The sequence below is a fragment of the Hibiscus syriacus genome, unplaced genomic scaffold (genome assembly GCF_006381635.1).
Source record: "Hibiscus syriacus cultivar Baekdansim isolate YM2019G1 unplaced genomic scaffold, ASM638163v2 tig00003969_pilon, whole genome shotgun sequence".
Classification (NCBI taxonomy): domain Eukaryota; kingdom Viridiplantae; phylum Streptophyta; class Magnoliopsida; order Malvales; family Malvaceae; genus Hibiscus; species Hibiscus syriacus.
The window spans coordinates 217,391-239,478 of NW_024061988.1; the positions used below are offsets into that span (position 1 = coordinate 217,391).

At 35.9% G+C, this 22,088-nt stretch overlaps 3 protein-coding genes across 3 annotated transcripts; 2 read left to right on the forward strand and 1 right to left on the reverse strand.

Annotated features, from left to right (window-relative positions):
* Positions 1–1,893: 1,893 nt before the first annotated feature.
* LOC120184839 (ferredoxin-2, mitochondrial-like) lies at positions 1,894–2,415 on the forward strand. Its single transcript, XM_039189217.1, has one exon. The coding sequence runs from the start codon at positions 1,916–1,918 to the stop codon at positions 2,396–2,398; it is 483 nt and encodes a 160-aa protein (XP_039045148.1). The 5' UTR covers positions 1,894–1,915; the 3' UTR covers positions 2,399–2,415.
* Positions 2,416–15,405: 12,990 nt separating this feature from the next.
* Positions 15,406–15,909, forward strand: LOC120184764 (calmodulin-like protein 3). Its single transcript, XM_039189148.1, has one exon. It carries the CDS (start codon positions 15,425–15,427, stop codon positions 15,893–15,895), a length of 471 nt encoding a protein of 156 aa, XP_039045079.1. The 5' UTR covers positions 15,406–15,424; the 3' UTR covers positions 15,896–15,909.
* Positions 15,910–19,858: 3,949 nt separating this feature from the next.
* Positions 19,859–20,845, reverse strand: LOC120184756. The gene is made up of 2 exons (XM_039189138.1): positions 20,663–20,845; positions 19,859–20,563 (listed from the first exon to the last, which is right to left on the reverse strand). Exons 1-2 carry the CDS (start codon positions 20,668–20,670, stop codon positions 19,975–19,977), a joined length of 597 nt encoding a protein of 198 aa, XP_039045069.1. The 5' UTR covers positions 20,671–20,845; the 3' UTR covers positions 19,859–19,974.
* Between the last annotated feature and the right edge of the window lie 1,243 nt (positions 20,846–22,088).

Consider the following 22,088-nt stretch of genomic DNA (forward strand, 5'->3'; position numbering starts at 1 on the left):
TTATTCATTAATTTTTTTATTATTTAAGTAATTAATTATTTTATTATTTTTATTTTTATTTTTTATTTGATTATTTAATTGTAAACTTATTTAGTTAATATTTATTAATTGCGGTTAAAAAATTGAAGGCGTGTTGTTGCGATTGGATGATGATCATATTTCGATTCATTTTTCCGATACAGTAAGAATACAAAACTATATTCTTTGTAAATTTATGAATATTATGAAATCGATTATATATTATTTAAATTATTATAATTTATTTATTTAAATTTATTTAAATAATTTTGAAATAATAGTTCGAATTTTAATGGTTAGAATTTATTTGTTAGGAAAATGATCGTATATTAGAAGTTTTTATTCGCAACAAGAAGATGGAAACACCGAGCCTATCTGACCATATTTTTCTATGACCATATTTTTTATAATAACTACTTCATTTCGCTTAGGTTACAAACTCTCACCTCAAACGTTTGAGGTTATGCTTCAAGAATTACGAGAAAAAAAATGAACATTGATACAATTACATAAGTGAATTCAACAAAGAAAAGAGGACAAATGCATACGATGGTGGATATCGATATGGACATATGACAACCAACTTGGTTGAGGCAATCAATTCAACCTTAAAAGGGGTCTGTCATTTACCAGTATCTGTTTTGGTTAAAACGACGTATTTTCGTTTGTGTCAGATTTTTGTCAAGCTCGGGGGACAAACTCTTACTTAGGTACAAAACAATCATGTTTATCACCCACGATAAGTAGCAGATCTGCAACACAAGGTTGAAGCATCAAACAACATGTCCGTAATAAGTTTTTCCCTCACCCAAAAATTATTTCGGATCACAAAAATGTCATAACCTCTACAAGGGATTGAATTTAACTCTTTTAGAGTTAATCTACGAGATACATGATGTGATTGTAAGTTTTTTTCAAGCTTTGAAGTATCAATGCTCCCATGTCATAGCAATTTGCTCATTTTCTCGTCAAGACTATAAGCGTTTTGTGGATCATGTGTACCAACTCTAACAAGTATTTGAGGTATATTAATATGAGTTTCCCCATAGGTAATGTCAAAAATCCAAATGAGGTTTATACTTGGTTTCCAATTATGCCAGATCCAGACTTATTAAATGAGCTAGATCGTCCAAAATCCACTCGAATTCATTGCGATATGGATATTCGAGAGACGTCAAGACAAAACTTAAGATGTGACTATTACAGAAATCCCGACCACAATATGAGAAACTATCAATCTCTTTCATCATCACGTAACCGTTGATCACCACTCATGTAATCATATTTTCTAATGTTTTAACTTATGTTATTTGATTTTCTTTTAGTTTTAATTAATGCGATTTCAACTTGTTTATATTTACAAGATGACCCTTTCGACTATCTATATAATTTTTCAATTAAATGTTTAACGTTTATTTCTTACAATCTAACATACAATCAATTTTAACCCTACCCTACTTTAAAAACACAAACATTCTAACAAACAATCAATTTTAACCCTAAATTTCTTTAAAACCCTTAAGTCATACAAATATAACACTCTAAATCATTAAAAAAAACCCTAAAATCATTTTAACATAAAATTCTAAATCAGACATAGAAGGTGTATTTCGTACGACGTGCCATTCAAGGGAGACACATTCTCTAATATACGCCATTCATAAAACTCATGGACCCTGACTAAGGCGACTATCTTGTTATGTGCCTCTTTCTCTCTAGTGAAAAAAATGTGCTAGATCAGAAAAAATTAGAAAAATGTGTTTGATATTTAGTATTTTTTTTAATAGGGTGAGTTTTTGGTCAAATTTCCGTGGGATTAAGTGAACCAAATTGCTGAAAACAGAACACTGAACCTCTTCTCAAAATCTCTATTCCTCTTTCCCCCCCCCCCCAAAAAATGGCGATTTCGACGCTCCAAAAACTCACCTCCCAAATCCACCGTCTCCCCTCACTCTCCTCCCAAATCCTCACCCGATCCTCCGCCACCTTAACCTCCCCCTCCCCTTCCTCCTCCAAGAAAGTTGCTGACCGGATCGTCAAGCTCTTCGCCATCGACCCTGAAGGCCAGAAGCGTGAGGTTGTGGGACTAGCGGGCCAGACCTTACTTCGTGCCTTGACTAACTGCGGACTGATCGACCCCGCCTCTCACCGCCTCGAGGAGATCGACGCTTGCTCCGCCGAATGTGAGGTCAACATCGCCCAGGAGTGGCTCGAGAGGCTTCCGCCGCGTACTTACGATGAGGAATATGTGTTGGTGAGGAATTCGAGGGGTCGTATCTTGAACAAGCATTCCAGGCTTGGATGTCAGGTCGTGCTTACGCCTCAGCTCCAAGGTATGGTCGTCGCTGTCCCCGAGCAGAAGCCCTGGGATATCCCATAATTATTTATAGGGAAAATCAAGATGAATGAGGGAAATTTTAGTGCATTTCTGTTGTTTTTTTGGAAGTAATAATAATTTTGCTACTTTGAAATAAACAAATTTATTTCTGATTTGTGCATTGCTACCCAATGTTATTAGGGTGTGTTGGAATCTAAATTCAAGATATTTTATGGTTTTTTATGCTATTTTGCGATTTCTTCATTGTCGTGCTTTATTAAATTGCTAGAAAATTTGGAACCGTATGAGCCAGTTACGAGGTAATTACTGAAAACTGGGATTCAAATGATTGTGAGATGTTCTTTTTCAAGTATTGAATATTAGGTCTCCTATAGATTTCTAGAGCTGTAGCAAGTAAAGAACAGCAGATTGTTTCTTTTGAAGGTGTCTGATTTGTTAATTTGAGGTATCAACATTGCGTGATCTTTAATTCTTTTTCCAATTTTTTTATGCATAATTGACATAGTCCGATGATTTATGGGTGAAGGGAGTGATTTCGTGTACTGCTTAACAAATCAAATGGTATGAATTTCTTTAGCTAGCACGATGAACACATCAAAGTAATTGCATTGTCATTCACTTGGTAGGGTATCAGATTTCTGAGGAACATACGAATGATCTACTCCATCAAGCAGTTCACCTTATCTTTGATCTAAGCCGTTTGCAATTAATTTAGGCCATATAAATACGGGGAAGAGATGAACTATATCTGATGGGTTCAGAATAGTATAGCTTAGAAACAAACAAAGTTCTTACATAAGTTGAATTGCTTGATCGTTCCAAGTTAAAAGTGAAAGATTTTTTAGAGTTGCTTTGGGTTAAATTTCTGTTGTTCATTTAGTGGGAGTCATTCTTTTTCCCTTTTAAATGTTATACTTCGTCCCTAAATAAACCTTTTATGCTACATTCGGTAGGAGTGTATTCATCATGTTTTAGTACATAAGTTAGCAACATACTTTCATTTGGTAATTTTTAGCCAACCACATGACTTACTTTGAACAAAGAGAAGGAATAAATATTGCTTATTTTGAATAGGTATTATTTTTTACTTGAGTTTTTACTCATCTTTCTAATTTCAAGCTTAGTTTGTATTAGTTCTTCTTTATGTTATGGGAAACTATTTTAAAGCTAATAGTAATAATTAAGTTTTCCCCATGTTATTACCTACTAACCAAACGTGCATTAAACGTTATTACTACCTTTGTCTCCAAATTAGACTTAGGTTTTCGAATGTACCTTTCTTCTCAAGTGGACCTTAACATGCATTTCATTACATAATGTTAGTCATAATCTTCAGTATTGTTATAATCTAGTGTGCTAGCTTGGACTACAATATATGGTTCAATCTTATACTAGATAAGAATAATGGAGGAAGAAGAAAATGTTTTTCTTAGGAAAAAGAAAATGTTTTTCTTAGACAAAAATGGTTTGGAATTAGAATGCCTCTCACTCATTCAATAACTTGGTTGCTGCATTTTACGAGAAGTAAAAAGTGTGAAATTTCTGCATATACTTCTGTAGCTCAGCATAATTCAGTTCTAGAAAGCTTTATTTACAATAACGAAATCACTGACATGCACTCATTGTACATGATAACCTCGTGTTGTCTCTTATATTCTGTAACTATATTGCTCATTTAGATTGTCGGCTGGGTGATACCTTCACCACACAAGTTAACCCATATGCTGATTTCTGTTGTTCTCATGATATTTGTTGTCAATTAATTCTGCATGGAGATAAATTTACATTAACAGAAGATATAAACCTACAACATTGTCTTCGAGTTGTTTTCTCCTTCAAAAATATGGAACAGTGTTACCTTGACCTTGGTTTCACCCAACTCTTATACTGTGGTTGGTTGATGTGTACAACACTAGTTGATGCTCTGAATCTTGATATTCTTACTAGTACTTGTGTGCCTGCTGAGCCTTAGTTATAAGAAGTTCAGTCGAGTCACTTTTAGTGTTCGGTAGCTTGAGTTTAATTGAGACAAAACTTAACTAGCCTTACTCGATTAGTCTTGATTCTTGAATCTTCATTGTTTTTCAGTAAAAATATAAACTTAATTTTCTTATACATATTATTTGTTTTTGAGTTTGGAATTGAAATTTTGTATACTGTAAAAAATTTATGAGAACTTCGATTGGGCTTTGAGACATTTGAAACAGTTACTATTATTATTGTTATTATGTATAATGTCACATTTGGTACTCATACTTTGATAAAATGTTTAATATGATAATTAATGCATGTACTTTTAAAATGTCTAATGTGATACTTGTACTTTTAAAATGTGTAATGTAGTACCCATAAGGACAAAGTATTGAATGTGGTAATTGAACTATCATTCTTTGTATTATTATAGTACTTGTGAATTTTTATGGATTGATCTAACACTTATTAACAATAGGGTGAACAACATAAATAGTCAATGAAGTATGAGTAGGTTTAAAATAAATGTGAGCTTCAATCATAAACTTAACAATTATTTACCAGGGTGATATCACACGTCTAAAATGGGTAAATAGTTAACTGTCATGAATATTATTTTAATGACTGTAAATATATTAAATATTTTGTAACATAAAATATGAATACAGATAAAATAATAGAGAAAATCGCCTCAGTGACCAAAAAAAAGTTATAATATACGATTTTAACCAACTTTTTTTGGATTTGCCAAAATGACCAACAAAATCGCAACGCGAAATAAAAATCGCAACGCGATCCCCAGAATCGCAAATCAGTTTCCAGAATCGCAACGCGATTCTTGAAAATCGCGATGCGATAGTACAAATTCGCATTGCGATTTTCCATAATCGCAACGCGAATATGAAAATCGCAACGCGAACACATAAATCGCAACGCGTATCCGTAAATCGCAACGTGTATCCGTAAATCGCAACGCGTATGGGTAAATCGCAATGCGTATCCGTATATCGCAACGCGTATCCGTAAATCGCAACGCGTATCCGTAAACCGCAACGTGTATCCGTAAATCGCAACGCGTATCCGTAAATCGCAATGCGTATCCGTAAATCGCAACGCGTATCCGTAAATCGCAACGATAATCCGTAAATCGCAACGCGTATCCGTAAATCGCAACGATAATCCGTAAATCGCAACGAGAATCTGTAAATCGCAACGATAATCCGAAAATCGCAACGAGAATCTGTAAATCACAACACTGAAATTTTGGGTATATAACACTGAAATCATAAACTAAATCCCTAAATCGCAACTCATTCCATCTCCATCTATCACTCTCTCCGGCGACATCCGTTCCTATATCCAACGACATCCTTCCCCATCCGGCAACAGGTCTTAGTTTCGCATCTCGTTGTTTAGTTACAACCATGAAATCATCTAATGTTGATCATGTTTGGATAGATTTGTGTTTTGGAGGGTCATGGGATAATGTTAATGGTGTTTTACAATATATGCCTTTACCCATAAATCTTCAACTAAAATTGTCTTTACAAAAGTTAACTTATGAAACTCTAATGCTACGTGTTTCAAATAAATTGAATTTAGAGCCCCTAAGTGGATTTAGGCTATCTTATCAGAGAAATGGTAAAGTTTATTTGTTAACCGACAATGAAGATGTTGAACGATTCATTGCTTACATTAGTGTTTCACAAGATGATGTTACATTGTATGTTGTTGAACCTAGAAGTAGTATTGTTGGGTCAGTAGCGGGTAGTAATCAACTAAGTTTTCTCAAAACCCACAACCTTTCTCTAATCCAAATCCCAATCAACTTTCAGCACCAAATTCCGGTTTTCGTATTGACCAGTTAGACGATGATGAGCCAACAGAAAAAATTGTGAGTACTAGTCAGTATTCGAAATTTGGTCTTGGTCAATATCCGGACTTTGATATTGGTCAATACACGGATTTTGATGATGTTTCAGAAGAAGAAACAGACCATGCGTGTAATGATATTGATATTGGTCAATACCCGAATTTTGATGATGAAACAGCCGTTGCCGAAGAATGTAATGTTGATGATAATGAGGAGGAAGTTACGACTGTGAATGAACATGTTGAACATCCATTCTGTAATTCATATAATCCTGAAGAAGAAAAAGAAGAAGAAAAAGTCCCCGAAGAAAAGAAAATGCCACGGGCGTATAACTGGAATATGCCAAAATTACTTCAGATACCGGAAGAAGAGTTGATAAAGAAAGCAGTTGATTGTTACACAAAAGTTATTCGTATCAAGAAAGATGATTGTTTTGATACAAAGGAAGACTTGAAGATAGCTTTATATACGAAATGTGTGGAAGATGGCTATCAACTAAAAGTTAACAAATCAAGCAAAGATCGTTTCGAAACAAGGTGTATGATTGACAAAAACTGTACGTGGCGTATGATTGCAAAGAGAATAAAAGATTGCAAAATGTTTCAAGTTAGGACTTTTATTGATAAACATACATGTTCAAGAACCCAAGTTTTTCCTCACCATAGACAGGCAAACAAAAAGGTGTTGGGTGGTTTTCTGGCTGAGTTAATGTTTTTGAATGGCAGGGTATATCGGGGACATGAAATTATGACTGACATGAATGCTCGGTTCAAGATTAGTATATCATATTCTCAAGCTTGGAGAGCCAAATGTTATGCCTTGGAATTGTTGAGGGGGTCGCCAGAAGCATCGTTTGCCCAACTGCCGGCTTATTGTCACAATTTAAAGCTGAAAAATCCTGGGTCGGTAACTCATATCAAAACAGATAGAGATGGACGCTTTGAGTTGCTGTTTATCGCCATTGGTGCTACGGTTAGTAAATCAATATAATTTTGTTGACTCATTTTTGTTAGTTACATGCATTTCACATTTAAATGATTATATTTCTTGTGTATATTATTTTGTAGATTCGTTCGTTTATTACTTGCATGCGCCCAGTTATTATAGTTGACGGAGCACATTTGAAAGGTCGATACCTTGGAGTAAACTTATTAGCAGTAGCCATGGATGCTAACAATGGGATATTGCCAATAGCTTACGGGGTTGGCAAATCTGAAACCTCTGATTCATGGACATGGTTTATGGGGCATCTTAGGGATTGCATAGGTCCTATTAGCAATCTGACAATCATATCCGATAGGGCAAACTCAATTGACAACGCTGTTAGAAGGTGTTTCCCAGATGCTTTTCATGGACTTTGTGGTGTTCATTTGTATAGAAATCTAAAATCAAGGTCTGCTGGTATAAAAAAGCACAAATGGACATACTGGAAGGCTGTAAAAGCTTATCGGGAAGTGGATTTCAATAAGCATATAAATTGTTTAAGACGTGTTTTGCCTCAGTGTGCTCAAACACTAGAAGATGTCGGGTTTGAAAGATGGTCAAGAGTACATCAACTTGGAGCAAGATATGGTTTCATGACGTCTAATAGTGCAGAATCAATCAACGCTCTAAGTCGTCATTCCCGGAAATTACCCATTACTATGTTAATGGAGTTTTTTCGAGCCTCTATTCAACAGTGGTACTACAAGAAAAGAAACCATGCAGGTATTATTTCTTTGAATTCGTAACTTATCATATTTATATATTTTACTAAGTATTGTTTATTTAAATTTACAGGAACATTGGAACATCGTGTTACACCATGGACTGAAAAAAAGATAACGAAACGTGTTGTGAAGTCAACGTCATGGAGAGTTGAACCATGTTCAAACACTTTGTTTCAAGTACTGGATAATAACTTAAATGGGCTAGTCGATCTAAATGCAAAGACGTGTAGTTGTATGAAATGGCAAACATCTGGTTATCCGTGTGGCCATGTTATAAAAGTTGCTCTTCATTTAAACCAAGATGATTCAAGCGCATACGCTATGGATTGCTACACTACAGAAGTTTATCGACAGACTTATGCCGAGATTGTCTACCCTATTCCACATCCTTCTGAGTGGGACATACCAGATGACTTACAAACAGTTTTGCCACCAGCCATGGACAGAAGGCTACCTGGCCGACCAAAAAGTCACGATCGTATACCGTCTAAGGGTGAAGAGAAGAAGAGATCGACATGTAGTCGGTGCAAGGAAAGTGGTCATACAAGGTTGACATGTGGATCACCAGTGCCATCAAAATCATCTTTTCCTCTACCAAAATATGGATCCTCATCAAAATCCAAAGCTCATATGGTGTGAACTTTGTATTATGTAAACGTTGTTATTCAGTTGTATTATGTAAACGTTTTAACATTTAACATTTTATGTGTATTATGTAAACGTTGCCATCAAAAGCTCATATGCAAACGTTGTATTATGTGGATTTTATGTGTGAACTTTTAACATTTTCAGTTGAATTAATGACTCAGGCCAACCATTTTGACTTAACCAACTCTTGTTATTCAGTTGTTATCACTATTAGGCATGCATTTGACTATCGCAACACGGAAAATACAATCGCAACGCGAAATGAAAATCCCAACATGAAAATCGCAATGCGGAAATGAAAATCGCAACGAGAGAATCGCAATGCGAAATGAAAATCGCAATGCGAAATGAAAATCGCAACGCGAGAATCGCAATGCGAAATGAAAATCGCAATGCGAAATGAAAATCGCAATACGAAATGAAAATCGCAATGCGAAATGAAAATCGCAATGCGAAATGAAAATCGCAACGAGAGAATCGCAATGCGAAATGAAAATCGCAATGCGAAATGAAAATCGCAACGCGAGAATCGCAATGCGAAATGAAAATCGCAATGCGAAATTAAAATCGCAATACGAAATGAAAATCGCAATGCGAAATGAAAATCGCAATGCGAAATGAAAATCGCAACGAAAGAATCGCAATGCGAAATGAAAATCGCAATGCGAAATGAAAATCGCAACGAGATAATCGCAATGCGAAATTATAAACGCATTGCGATTTTCATTTCCGCATTGCGATTTTCATTTCGCATTGCGATTCTCTCGTTGCGATTTTCATTTCGCATTGCGATTTTCATTTCGCATTGCGATAGTCATTTTTGCCTTCAACATAATGCAGATTGAAATCAACAAAATCAACCATTACATTTCAATCAATTAAACAAGCACAAATAAGAATTATGTTCGCATCAATTACACAAATCAACTTTTACAAATCATCTTTTACAAATCAATTAAACAATCAAAAATTGAATCAACTTTTACAAATCAATTAAACAATCAAAAAACAATCAATTAAACTATTGAATCAACTTTTGCAGCTCGACATCATTTTCACGCAGTTCACTTCTGAGATTAACCTGCAGAAACCAAACATTTGTTCAAACAACACTTTCTACGCAAATTATTGAATTCTAATTACTTAACCAAACATTTTCATTTATAAGTATATAAACTTACCAATTGTTTATGGACATTTTTATAACGCGGATGCAGGTAGGCAGCGTCTCGTATATATCGATTTAGCCATATAATGCCGAAACCACAAGCCTACTGCAGCTTTATCTCTATCGGTGGGAGGTAGATACTTGATGCTTCCCGTCGTCAAACGCTCCAACGCCAAGCATACGAGAGGACCACAATCTCCTCTGGCTCCGCTCGTTTGTTGTGGCGCGGTTTCGTCTCTAATAACTGTAATATTGAGCTTCTTTGGCTTCTTGTTTCCAGAACGAGTCCAATAATTGATCGCATCCAAGAATTTAGCCAAATGAGAGCTCCATCCCTTAATAACATCTCTTAAATCAGCCAATGATATGTAATTTATCATGCTGTCATACACTATTGTCTTAAGGGATGGGAGCTGAAGCTCGACGAGAATCCAATGTTTACGTTCCAAAACAGGGATAAACACCTGCAATCATAAGTAATAATTCATTCATTTGCGCACTTATTTCATAAAACCTTTAAACTCAATCTAAAATAAATACTAACCTTATCGACCTCCCACCATGCAGGATAAAGTTTAGCTTGTCCATTGCCCAAATCAAATGATTCATCTCGTGCATTCTTCAAGTGAACGGCGTGAAAAGACGTCGGCATTATTGTATATCGTAAATTTTTATTTTTCTTAAGTTTTCTTATTATTAGAAGACGTGTCACCCACGCATCGATATGCTGTTTTACAAAAAAAGACATATATTAGTGACTTACATAAATTTAAAAAAAAAATTAATCAAATTGAAATATAAGAAAAATATAAGACTTACCCCCCCATCGAAATAGCCATTGTCTTCGACCCCTAATAATACGCCCCACCAAGGCCGTTCAAGCAACAAAAAGATATCATCGGTGAGCTTGCATATGTCAGTGAAACACCCCTTGCTCCGCTCATGTAGATAAAAATCAACTGCGGTCTTAGCCCAAAGGGTGTTATCCAAAATTGTGTCCGGTAGTTGTTCCCTCTCCTCTTCAGATACCGGTATGGTACTGGCCGGTAACTCATACGAGAGCCAACTCTCATCCATCATGTCCGGAACCGGTGGGGGTTTCTCAATACTTCGATATATTACCCCATGTGAATCGGGCTCTGGAATGGTGGGAGGGACCTCTTCAACGATGACAGTTGCCTCTTGAACGGTGGGAGGGGACTCTCGAGGAATGATATGGGGGGCCTCTTCAACGATAGGAGTGGACTCTTGAGGGATGACAGGCGAGTCGGGCTTCTTCTTGCGGTGTCTTCGCACTATTGGGGTGTACGGAGACTTAATAGCACGTGCACGCTGTCTGATGCGTGAACTCCGTCGTGCAAGCATAACCCGACGTAAAGCATCCACTCTATCGGGCCGCTAAATAATTAAATACAAAAATCAGTAAATAAACAGACATGATATTTAAACAGTGAAAACAAAGACAAATATGTTTCAAACTTGCATTGTATTCACCCAAGTCATTATTCTATCATAGTTCACAAAATGCATCAGATAACAAAGAAAAATATGTTTCAAACTAATACCCTGAAGTTAGTATTTGTCTTTGATTTGTCTATTGGTTGAAGTAATGCAATCCATTCAAGTTTCAATTTGCAGAAGAAGAAATAGTTTACTTTCGCAACACGAAACTTAAAATCGCAACGCGAAACCAAAATCGCAACGCGAAATGAAAATCGCAACGACAGAATCGCAACGCGAAATGAAAATCGCAACGAAAGAATCGCAACGCGAAATGAAATCGCAATGCGATTTTGGTTTCGCGTTGCGATCTTGTCGTTGCGATTTTGGTTTCGCGTTGCGATTCTGTCGTTGCGATTTTCATTTCGCGTTGCGATTTTGGTTTCGCGTTGCGATTTTAAGTTTCGTGTTGCGAAAGTAAACTATAAATTCTTCTGCCAATTGAAACTTGAATGGATAAATTTACTTTCAACCAAAAGACAAAACAAAGACAAATACTATTTCACAGTGTTAAAGAATACACAGTTTAGCAGAATTGGCAGCAACCGAACAAATTTACTTTCAACCAAAAGACAAAACAAAGACAAATACTATTTCACAGTGTTAAAGAATACACAGTTTAGCAGAATTGGCAGCAACCGAACAAATTTACTTTCAACCAAAAGACAAAACAAAGACAAATATATTTCACAGTGTTAAAGAATACACAGTTTAGCAGAATTGGCAGCAACCGAACAAATTTACTTTCAACCAAAAGACAAAACAAAGACAAATATTATTTCACAGTGTTAAAGAATACACAGTTTAGCAGAATTGGCAGCAACCGAATAAATTTACTAAGCAATCTAAGTGAAATGGCTAATCTAAGTGAAATTACGAGTAAATTTATCATTAAGTTAAATATGGAAAATCTTAAACTTACCTCGTTGCGTAGAGTATGAACCTCATTCTGCAACGATACTATCATCTCACGTAGAGCGGCAACCTCACCACGTAAAGTTGACACCTCCACACGCCATGCACCATCGTTATCGCGTAGAGTACCGATCTCCTCACGCAAGGCATTGACCTCATCACGTAACTCCCTTGACTCATCCCGTTGAGGTGGAGGTGGAGAACAGGGAGATAGGAGTCGTGGCATCTTTGCCGGTCGCCTATCATGAGGTGATGGTGGAGAAGAGGCTCGATGATGTGACGGGATAGGTGATGGCTCTCGTTCTAGAGGTGTATAGTCGTCACGATCGGGTGATGGCTCTAGGTGAGGTGATGGCTCTCGAATTGGAGGAAGTGGATGCTGCTCATCATCCGTGCCATCAAAAAAACTCTGACTAGCTTGCCACCAATCAGTGGCAAGCTCTTCCTCCGTGGGTGACAGTCTTTGTAATGGAATGTTGGCCTCCTAAAATATAAAAACTCAAACAAAGTTAAACGTCTACTATTAATAACTTGTTTATATATTATATGAAAGTATTTGTGTTAACTTACATTATTTATTGTGGCATATGGTATTAAGTCTTCCCAATCCAACAGAGTTTTCCTCTTCCAGGAAATAGCCCTGGGAATATCATTTGACGTTTTTATTGCATATGTACGCATGCTGGGGAAAGCCTCGAATATCCAAATCTACAAACAATATAATAACAAAATTAGTAATTGTTAAATAATTAATTATAATTTTAGAAACATTATATAGAAATTCTTACCTTAAAGGCCCAAACAAAGCCTGACAAAGTGTATTTGGACCCATCGCCCCGCAAACTTTTGCGGTCATCAAAGGCAGACGACAACTTAGTCCAGGTAGCTTTCCATATATACGAACCCCACGGAAACAGATTCCATGCATTCAGGTCCTCTACCAATATTATTAGCTCCCGATGAATAGGTTGTCTGGCCTCTCTGCCTAAAAAGCCGGCATACACAAGTAGTAGAAGGCATACTCGGACAACATCGACGTCTTCCATCCGAGTGAAACCAGCTTTCTTATTAAATAATTTCTTCAGGTCGTCGACATGTAGGTTCGGCTTCTCCATTGACTCATCCGGAAAAACCCGGGATAACCATGATGGGCGGGCGATATGACGAGTGTACCGGCCTACATCATCGTGTCCGAATCGTAGACCAGTGATTAAGCAGAACTCCTTCCGCCCAAAGCAAGTATACGCTGGTGGAAAATGAAACCATATCTCTTCCTCACCACGTTGTATACTGTCGGGTAGATTTGATGTCATGGTCTGAAGCCACAAATGGGTCAAATTAGCATCTCCACCCGGATGCTGTACTCTCAGCCATGGCCCGAAGCAGGTTTCCTCAAACAATTGTCTTTGAGCAGGTGAAAGCTTCTTTGCAATTGTAGTGGCCAGGCTGACTTTATTTCTCAAGGTCAATTGAGCCGAAAAAAATTTCTACAAAAACAATAAACATACCAAGTTAGATATACCAAAAACTACACTGTGAAGATATACCAAAAACAATAAACATAAAAAGTAGTAGTTTATTCTTTAAACTAAAATTTGCAACACTGTTTTGTCTTTTGGTTGAAATGAAAATCGCAACGAGAGAATCGCAACGCGAGATGACAATCGCAACGAGAGAATCGCAACGCGAAATGAAAATCGCAACGAGAGAATCGCAACGCGAAATGAAAATCGCAATGCGATTTTGGTTTCGCGTTGCGATTCTCTCGTTGCGATTTTCATTTCGCGTTGCGATTCTCTCGTTGCGACAGTCATTCTCTCGTTGCGATTTTCATTTATCTCGTTGCGACTCTTCTGCAAATTGAAACTTGAATGGATTGCATTACTTCAACCAAAAGACAGAACAAAGACAAAGACAAATACTAACTTGAAATCGCAACGAGAGAATCGCAACGCGAAATGAAAATCGCAACGACAGAATCGTAACGCGAAATGAAATCTAAGTGAAATGGTTAATCTATTATTGAAATGACCAGTAAACTTATCATCAGTTTCAATATGAAAAACCTACAATAATGCAAACATTTCAAAATAAAAATAATTAAAAAAACTAACCCTCGGAGGTTGATTTTCCATTTCTGAATATTGTGAGGGATTTCTGACCGTGAATGGTTGTGAGGGATTTCGCCGGAGATGGGGACGGAAATCTTCGGAGATGGGGACGGATTTCTTCGCCGTAGAGAGTGAGAGATGGAGATGGGATTGAGTTGTGATTTTAGGTTTTAGGTTATGAGTTGCGATTACGGGATTTTGTCTTAATATTCTTTTTGTAATTTGAAAATAAAATACGCGTAGCGATTATAATGGCGCTTTAAATATCGCGTTGCGATTTACGGATACGCGTTGCGATTTTATGTATTATCGTTGCGATTTACGGATACGCGTTGCGATATACGGATACGCATTGCGATTTACCCATACGCGTTGCGATTTACGGATACACGTTGCGATTTACGGATACGCGTTGCGATTTATGTGTTCGCGTTGCGATTTTCATATTCGCGTTGCGATTTTGGAAAATCGCAATGCGAATTTGTACTATCGCATCGCGATTTTCAAGAATCGCGTTGCGATTTTGGAAACTGATTTGCGATTCTGGAAACTGATTTGCGATTCTGGGGATCGCGTTGCGATTTTTATTTCGCGTTGCGATTTTGTTGGTCATTTTGGCAAATCCAAAAAAAGTTGGTTAAAATCGTATATTATAACTTTTTTTTGGTCACTGAGGCGATTTTCTCAAAATAATATTCTATTAAGAGGATTGTTTCTAAGAATCATATCATTTTATTATTTAAAAAATAAGACAGTACATGTTTGTAGAGTTTTTTAAGTTGAATAATTTCATTTTAGAATTTGGATCATCAATTATATCATTATTTTATTTTTTAAGTTGTAATATAATACATTTTATTTTATCCTATTTTAAAGAATATTCCGTTAAAATTTTAACCGATAAACAACGAATTTATTCCACAAAGAATCTAATTTTAGATGTATACTAATAACCATTAATTGATTTTCATTCTTTAGTTTGTAATTTGGATGCTTAAAATCCCATTTCATTTCCCTCTATTACCAGCTTATTCTTCTTTCTGTTCATAGAATTATTTGTCAATCATTTAATCCCTTCGGATTTTCCTTGTTAATAATTAACTCTCCCATCTCTCATTTCAATTTTTACTCTTAACTTGCATTTTCCCCTGTTAAATCAAAATTTATTAGTCGATGGAAGAAGGACCAGACCCGACAGAGCTTCGGCGCATGTTTCAGATGTTCGATAAGAACGGAGACGGCCAGATCACAAAAAAAGAGCTTCACGATTCGCTAGTAAATTTGGGAATTTTTATCGAGGATAAAGAATTAAATCAGATGGTGGATAAGATCGATGTGAACGGAGACGGTTTCGTAGACATCGAAGAATTCGGAGCGTTGTATCAGACGATAATGGACGAGAGGGATGAGGAAGAGGACATGAAAGAGGCATTTAACGTGTTCGATCAAAACGGAGACGGATTCATCACGGTGGAGGAGTTGAGATCGGTTCTATCATCGTTGGGGTTGAAGCAAGGGAGAACCATCGAAGACTGCAGGAAAATGATAATGAAAGTGGACGTGGATGGAGATGGAATGGTTAATTTCAAGGAATTCAAGCAAATGATGAAAGGTGGTGGATTTGCAGCATTAAGTTTAAGTTGATAGGTTGGGGGAAAGCAAAATTCTAAGGGCAAATTCACAATGTTTTCTAAATTCTAAGTTAAAAAGGAGTTTGCTAGGAATTCTCTTCTAAAATCTCATTATGACAATTTGCTATGTTTTCTCTATATATTATTATTATTATTATTATTATTATTATTATTATTATTATTATTATTATTATTATTATTATTATTATTATTATTATTAATGGTTTCATTTTATAATTTGGTCACAAATTCTTCTATTCAATTTATTTAATTAAATGGTCATGAAACTAATTTTTCTAATCATGACTCAATTCAACCTTCTCTATTGTTCTTATTACCAGGTTAAACCAACCAATTTGGGTAACAAAAATATGATCACAGTATAAGTATGTAGTTATTTTGATTTGGGAATAAATTCAACCAATTGAATTGAAATTAAATAAATCAATTCCATTAGTTATTTTCACCTTTTATTAAATTGAATTTGATTGATTCATATTTAAGTTTTAAAATTATGTAACTAAACCAAAATAATATATAGTTAAAATCTAATTATAATTATGGTGGTTACACCGTAAAATAGGCATCGAAATTTTATGTACAATATTCTTTCGAAAAAATCACCGATAAAAAAAAAAAGAATTTTTGCTACTGTTTGAAATAAAAGAAAACAAAAGGAATTTTCATAAACAATTTGATTTCCAACATTAATCTTCAATATTTATCTATAGGAATTTTCATAACTCAACAACTTTGATGGTAAAAAAATTATTGTTGTTCTTTGAAGTTTTAGCAGTGGCGGATTTAGGTTTTGCCTAGGTGGGCACTCTGAAATCTAAATTTATTTATGTTGGTAGTTAATTATATTCAAGTTGTCCGCCTTTAAATTTTATTTGTGTCCACCCTATGCGAAAAATTTATGTTATTAATATATATGTGTCTACAGTCAAAAAAATATTTCTGAATCTACCACTAAGTGCTAGACTCGAGCATCCTGAATGATAAGAGTGTGAGCGATGCTAAATGAATGATTGAAAATTATATTTAAACATATATTCTCTTGTAATTATCAAGATTCAATCTAAAAAAATAGTAATATAATTTTACATAACACTATTAGACAACGATGGTTGGTTGGTTTTGGACTCTTTGATTAAATCGCCGCGCGTGGGACGGTATTAAACCGGTTCATAGCTTATGAAGGCAAACCCAAAATCTGAGACTAGACAGAGAGTGGAGAAGAGAAATATTGAAATGGCGGGTAGGGTTTTATTTTCAGCTTCAGGAAAGTCCCGTAGACTCAATATTCTTCTCGTTAATTCATTAATTTCCATCCCAGATAAGTCCCTTCTCAAAACCAGGTACCTTTTTTATCTATTTGTTCTTCTATATGTTTTGTTTGGTGATGGAGATGAATCTCTTCGTTTTTCTTTGGCTATGAATCGGTGCCTTGAGAGTTCCTGCTGGCACCGTTTTCCCAATGCGATAGAGTTATCTTCTATGTTCCAGTTTCATTCTGTTTGAATAGCCAATGTGTTAATTCAGTGGAGCAAACGCAGTTTTTATCATAGAAAAGAACTCGGCTTTTGGCAATTTGGATGAGAGCAAGGAACTTTCTGAAAATGAATCCAAAACAGATTTGCTTATGGCTTCAGATTCTGAGCACTTGTCAGATATTTTCGAGACCGAGTCCGACACTGAGACAGAGGAGAGAGATGAACATAGGCTTTTCTTGGATGAATTTGACAATTTTTCCAAAATAAAGTGACGGGGAACCTGAAGATTTTAAGGAGCACCTACGCCAAATATCTATGGGCTCAAAAGTTCCCACATCATCTGAGGAGGATGTTAAATAACCCAATTTTGATGAGGTAGATCGGATATTTCTTGCTGCTTCACTCCTAAAGAAAAAGAGGAGATAGGTGGATTAGTGATTAATGTAATCCTCAAAATAGCTTGGTAGATGTTTATTTACTCGTACTTCCTCCGTTGAGGCTTGATTGCATAGAGAGCCCTTATGCATGGGGTAAGTTGCAGTACTTCCTGGGAATCATCTTAGTGATGCTCAAGTTTCCGGTAACTTCTCTATCAAGTATCCATATAACGTCCATGTGCACACATCTTTCTAGCAGACAGAAGGTGTAAAAGTATGTCAAATTGCTCAACCTCAAGTTGCTCTTCGGTATTGCATACCTACGAAGTGTCCGTGTATTAATCTTATCTGGGTTCAGTCAAAGCTACTTAACATATCCAACAATATTGTACCAATGCTACTCTGATATGCTTTCGTTCAAGGGTTTTATGAATTTACGAGCTTTAGGTACATTTGCGTGCAAATTCTTCCATTCTTGCTTGACTGCAACTGTAAGCCGGCTTTTATAGGCTCTTTAACTTGCTGCTTATAAGTCTGCCGACTGCAACTGTATGCTGGCTTTCATAGGCCGAAGTGATTGTATGTTGGCTTTCATAAACCCTTTGGCTTCTTATAATTCTTTAGACTGCAATTGTATGCCGGAGATTATAGGCCCCTCTTCTTGCTTATGACTCTTTGACTGCAATAGTTTTCAATACTTCTGAAAGATTGCAAGTATGACAAAATTAATCTCAATATTCTTTCTTCAGCGGATTTAGCGTTTAAGCCCTTGACACTCACCAAAAAGAGGCCTTAATGGGCACTTTGCTTGCCTATAGTTCTAGCCAACAAGGGGACATTTGTGTCCAAGTACAATGGATAGACTCAAGATTACAATTGCAACGGTTAAGCTATCTGAGAAATGGTTCAACAGAAGACTAGTTCCAATGTTCACTCTTTTTTACATTTAACACTACAATTCCCAGAAAGGCCTTGCAATTTCTAAACCAAATATGCAAGGAATGACCTAAATGAACTGCTTTATGCATCAGCGAAATCACCATTGTATATATCCAAGCAAGGGTCATAAAGGAATCGTACAATGTATCATACTATTTTTAGGCCTTGCGAGAAGATAAAAAAAAACAGAACCTCGATCTCCCAGGTATACATCAATCATATGTACAAATATAATATTAGCACCCGAAGTCACAACAGCAGTCACATTAACATGGAGAATCCAATCTCACACACGCCTCGATATAATTCCCACCAGTCGATTAACACAACAAATGGTTGTTTGATCTCATCTTAGTAATCGAGTATAGACCATAGAGAGGAAAGTTGATATCATCAAAACCTCGACACAATTCCCATCAATAATATACAAATGACCCGATGACACCATACCAATCATACTAAGCATTATGGATATTTAGCTATATAACATCATACATGGTCACAACATACATAAATGTCCATAGGCCACACATATTAACCATTGTCTAGCAAGACCAAACAAAGATAGTTTAACTATACAAACATCACTATTAAATTAGTCACTTGAGAACATCTCTTCTGTCATTACTACATAGCTAGTTGTCTCATCTAAAACATTGTACTAAGGCGAATTACTTTTCAGTTTATTGGACTTTAAATTACTTTTGATAATATATAATGAAATCGAAAAAAGCTTTTAGATTTATTTATTTATTAAAATATTAGGATTCAAATTTCAATAATAAACTCTAATTTTTTTTAGCATATCTATCCAAATTTGTGGTCACTTGAATGACCAAAACAAGTCGACATATATTCATACTTGTATACATATTTATCAGAACAAATATATATAAGGAAGCCTTGTATATAATAATTAGCAAGTTGCAACTAGTCTAGTTGATAAGGCAAGTAAATCATTCCTTACAAGATATATCATTTTCTTGATTCCTAAATCATTTTTCACAGATTTCATCCCTCACCTTATGCATTTATCACTCTGATTCAAAGTGGGTGTACCACAATTCTTAATAAACTCGTCAATTAACAAGTTATAAAGCAGCAAAGCCGATGAACTTATCAAATAATCAAAGCCAAAGTCATTAGGAAACAACAAGCAACTAATAAATGTTGAAAATAAATGTATATTGGATTCTTAATTTAGGCCAACCAACCCACGACTTTGATTTACAATATTTGTTTCATGGCAACAAGCAACCAAACAATATTTGTTTGACGATTCAATGCAAGAAAGCATAAACAGCAGTGGAAATGTAAACCAAGAGAGCAGAAGAAACCAGAGTAACCAAAGCCGCCACCGCATTAATGGCGGACTTACTGCCACAAGACAACATCCCCAGCCGTATCTCGATCACGTTCACCATCGACAGCATCAGAAACAAGCACCCCATGACGGACCCCACGGCGGACCCCATCATCCCGAACCTCAATACTTTGAGGTTAATGTGTGCTCTGAAAGCTTCATCCACGTCTTTGCTGTTCAACAGATTGATGGCCAGCTTCAAGCCCTGCGCCACCAGGGAGGAGAAAAGGAAGAAGCTGAAGGAGACGACCTCGAACACCAAGAGCTTTTTAGCAACGTCGATGCCGGCGTCGCAGGGGGCTCGATTCTCGAGGCTGCGCTGGCCGGGAGTGGTCAAAGAAAGGCCCACGAAGACGGCGATGGTGAAAAGGGAGTTCACGTTGACGAGGCCGTCCAAGGCGGTCACGTGAACGCTTGTTGTGGATGAAGAAGAAGATGAAGAAGTTGATGTCAGTCTCCTGGGGTCGCCGGTGCCGGTTCCATAGTCCTTTGGGTACGGATCAGATCTGAAAGAAATAAATATTTTTTTCCCAATGGGAGAGATCTTAAAAGAAAAAAACCCGAAGTTTCCAGTTAAAGAAAAGGGAAAAAGAAAGAAACTTTACTCATCCATTAGTGAAATCTTGCAAGCTTCGATCGTGTTTCTTCAAGGTATATGCTTCCTGGTACAGAAGAGGAAAAGTAGAGCAGCTTCGATTTGATCGTAGGGTTTTGTTCACATTTTTATATAGGATTCTGTATTGTTTGTTCCGATTAAAGATTGAAACTTTGACATGGGAAAAAGCTTGTGAGTTTGTTTCAACTTTTTTTTAAAAAAAAAATGAATCATTTGAGGTAACGTGGAATGACAATAAAGCCCCCGATGTTATTGCATGTTGTAAGCAGAGACATAGGTCAATTTTACGTTCGTTAAGGCCTAATTTCGGGTACCTAAAATGTTGTCCTAAAGCAAATTACTTATATTTTCTGGCCGCTTCAGCCAAGTTGTATAGATGCAGCAAGGATTTAATGTATAATTATAGATTAGTTAAAAAAATTTAAAAGTAAATTATTTAAAATAAAGGGTAAATTATACAAGTGACCACCTAATTATTATCTCTTTTCATTTTGATTATTATTTTTAAAATTTTATCAATCAGGTCACTCAACTATTTAAATGCATTTAATTAAGTCACTTACCATTAATATTTAATAGAGAAACTTATGTGACAGTTAAAATATTTGGTGTAATTACACATATGATCACTATTACTTATATATTTAAACTTTTATTATTATCATTATTATTTATTGTTAATAGAAAATGTTATCTTACACGTTTAAGCAATGTTATTAAAATTGGACCGGACCGGTCGGTTCGACCGGTTGAACCGTGAACCGGTGGCCTGTTCGGTTCGGTTAACTCCCAAAACCGGATTAGCACAGAATCAGAAGAACCGGCTGAAAACCGGGGTGAACCGGCTGAAAACCGACAAAATCGGTTTGAATCGTCGGTTCACTTTTTTTCTTTAAAAAAAATTAAACCAAACGACGTCGTTTGTTCAACGAGCCAAGTCAAATTCGAGTATTGCTGAGCTCGACTCGAACTTGAAAACTTTAAAAGTAAGCTCAACTCGACTCAAAAACTCACGAGCTAAAAATTATCAACTCGAAATATAATATTAAAACTTGAAATCGAAAAGGCTTGAACTCAAAAAAAAATTTAAAAGCTTAATTGAAGCCTAAAATTTGAGCTCAATTGAAGTGAAAGAATAGTTCGCTTTGTGCTCACCAAAAGACTCCATGATTTTGAATGTCAAATTACCTCTATTGTTTATAGAAATAAGTTGGGATGCTCTTCTATGTTTCTTAGCCATGTGAGATTGGTTTGTTCTCATATTTTTACTCTTTAAACTTTTGGGATACTCTTCTATGTTTCTTTACCATGTGGGATTGTTTTTTTTAAAACAATTAAACCAAATGGCATCATTTGTTATGATTTTTTTAAGCCCCAATTTTATTTTATTTTTTTGATTATAGTTATATAATTAT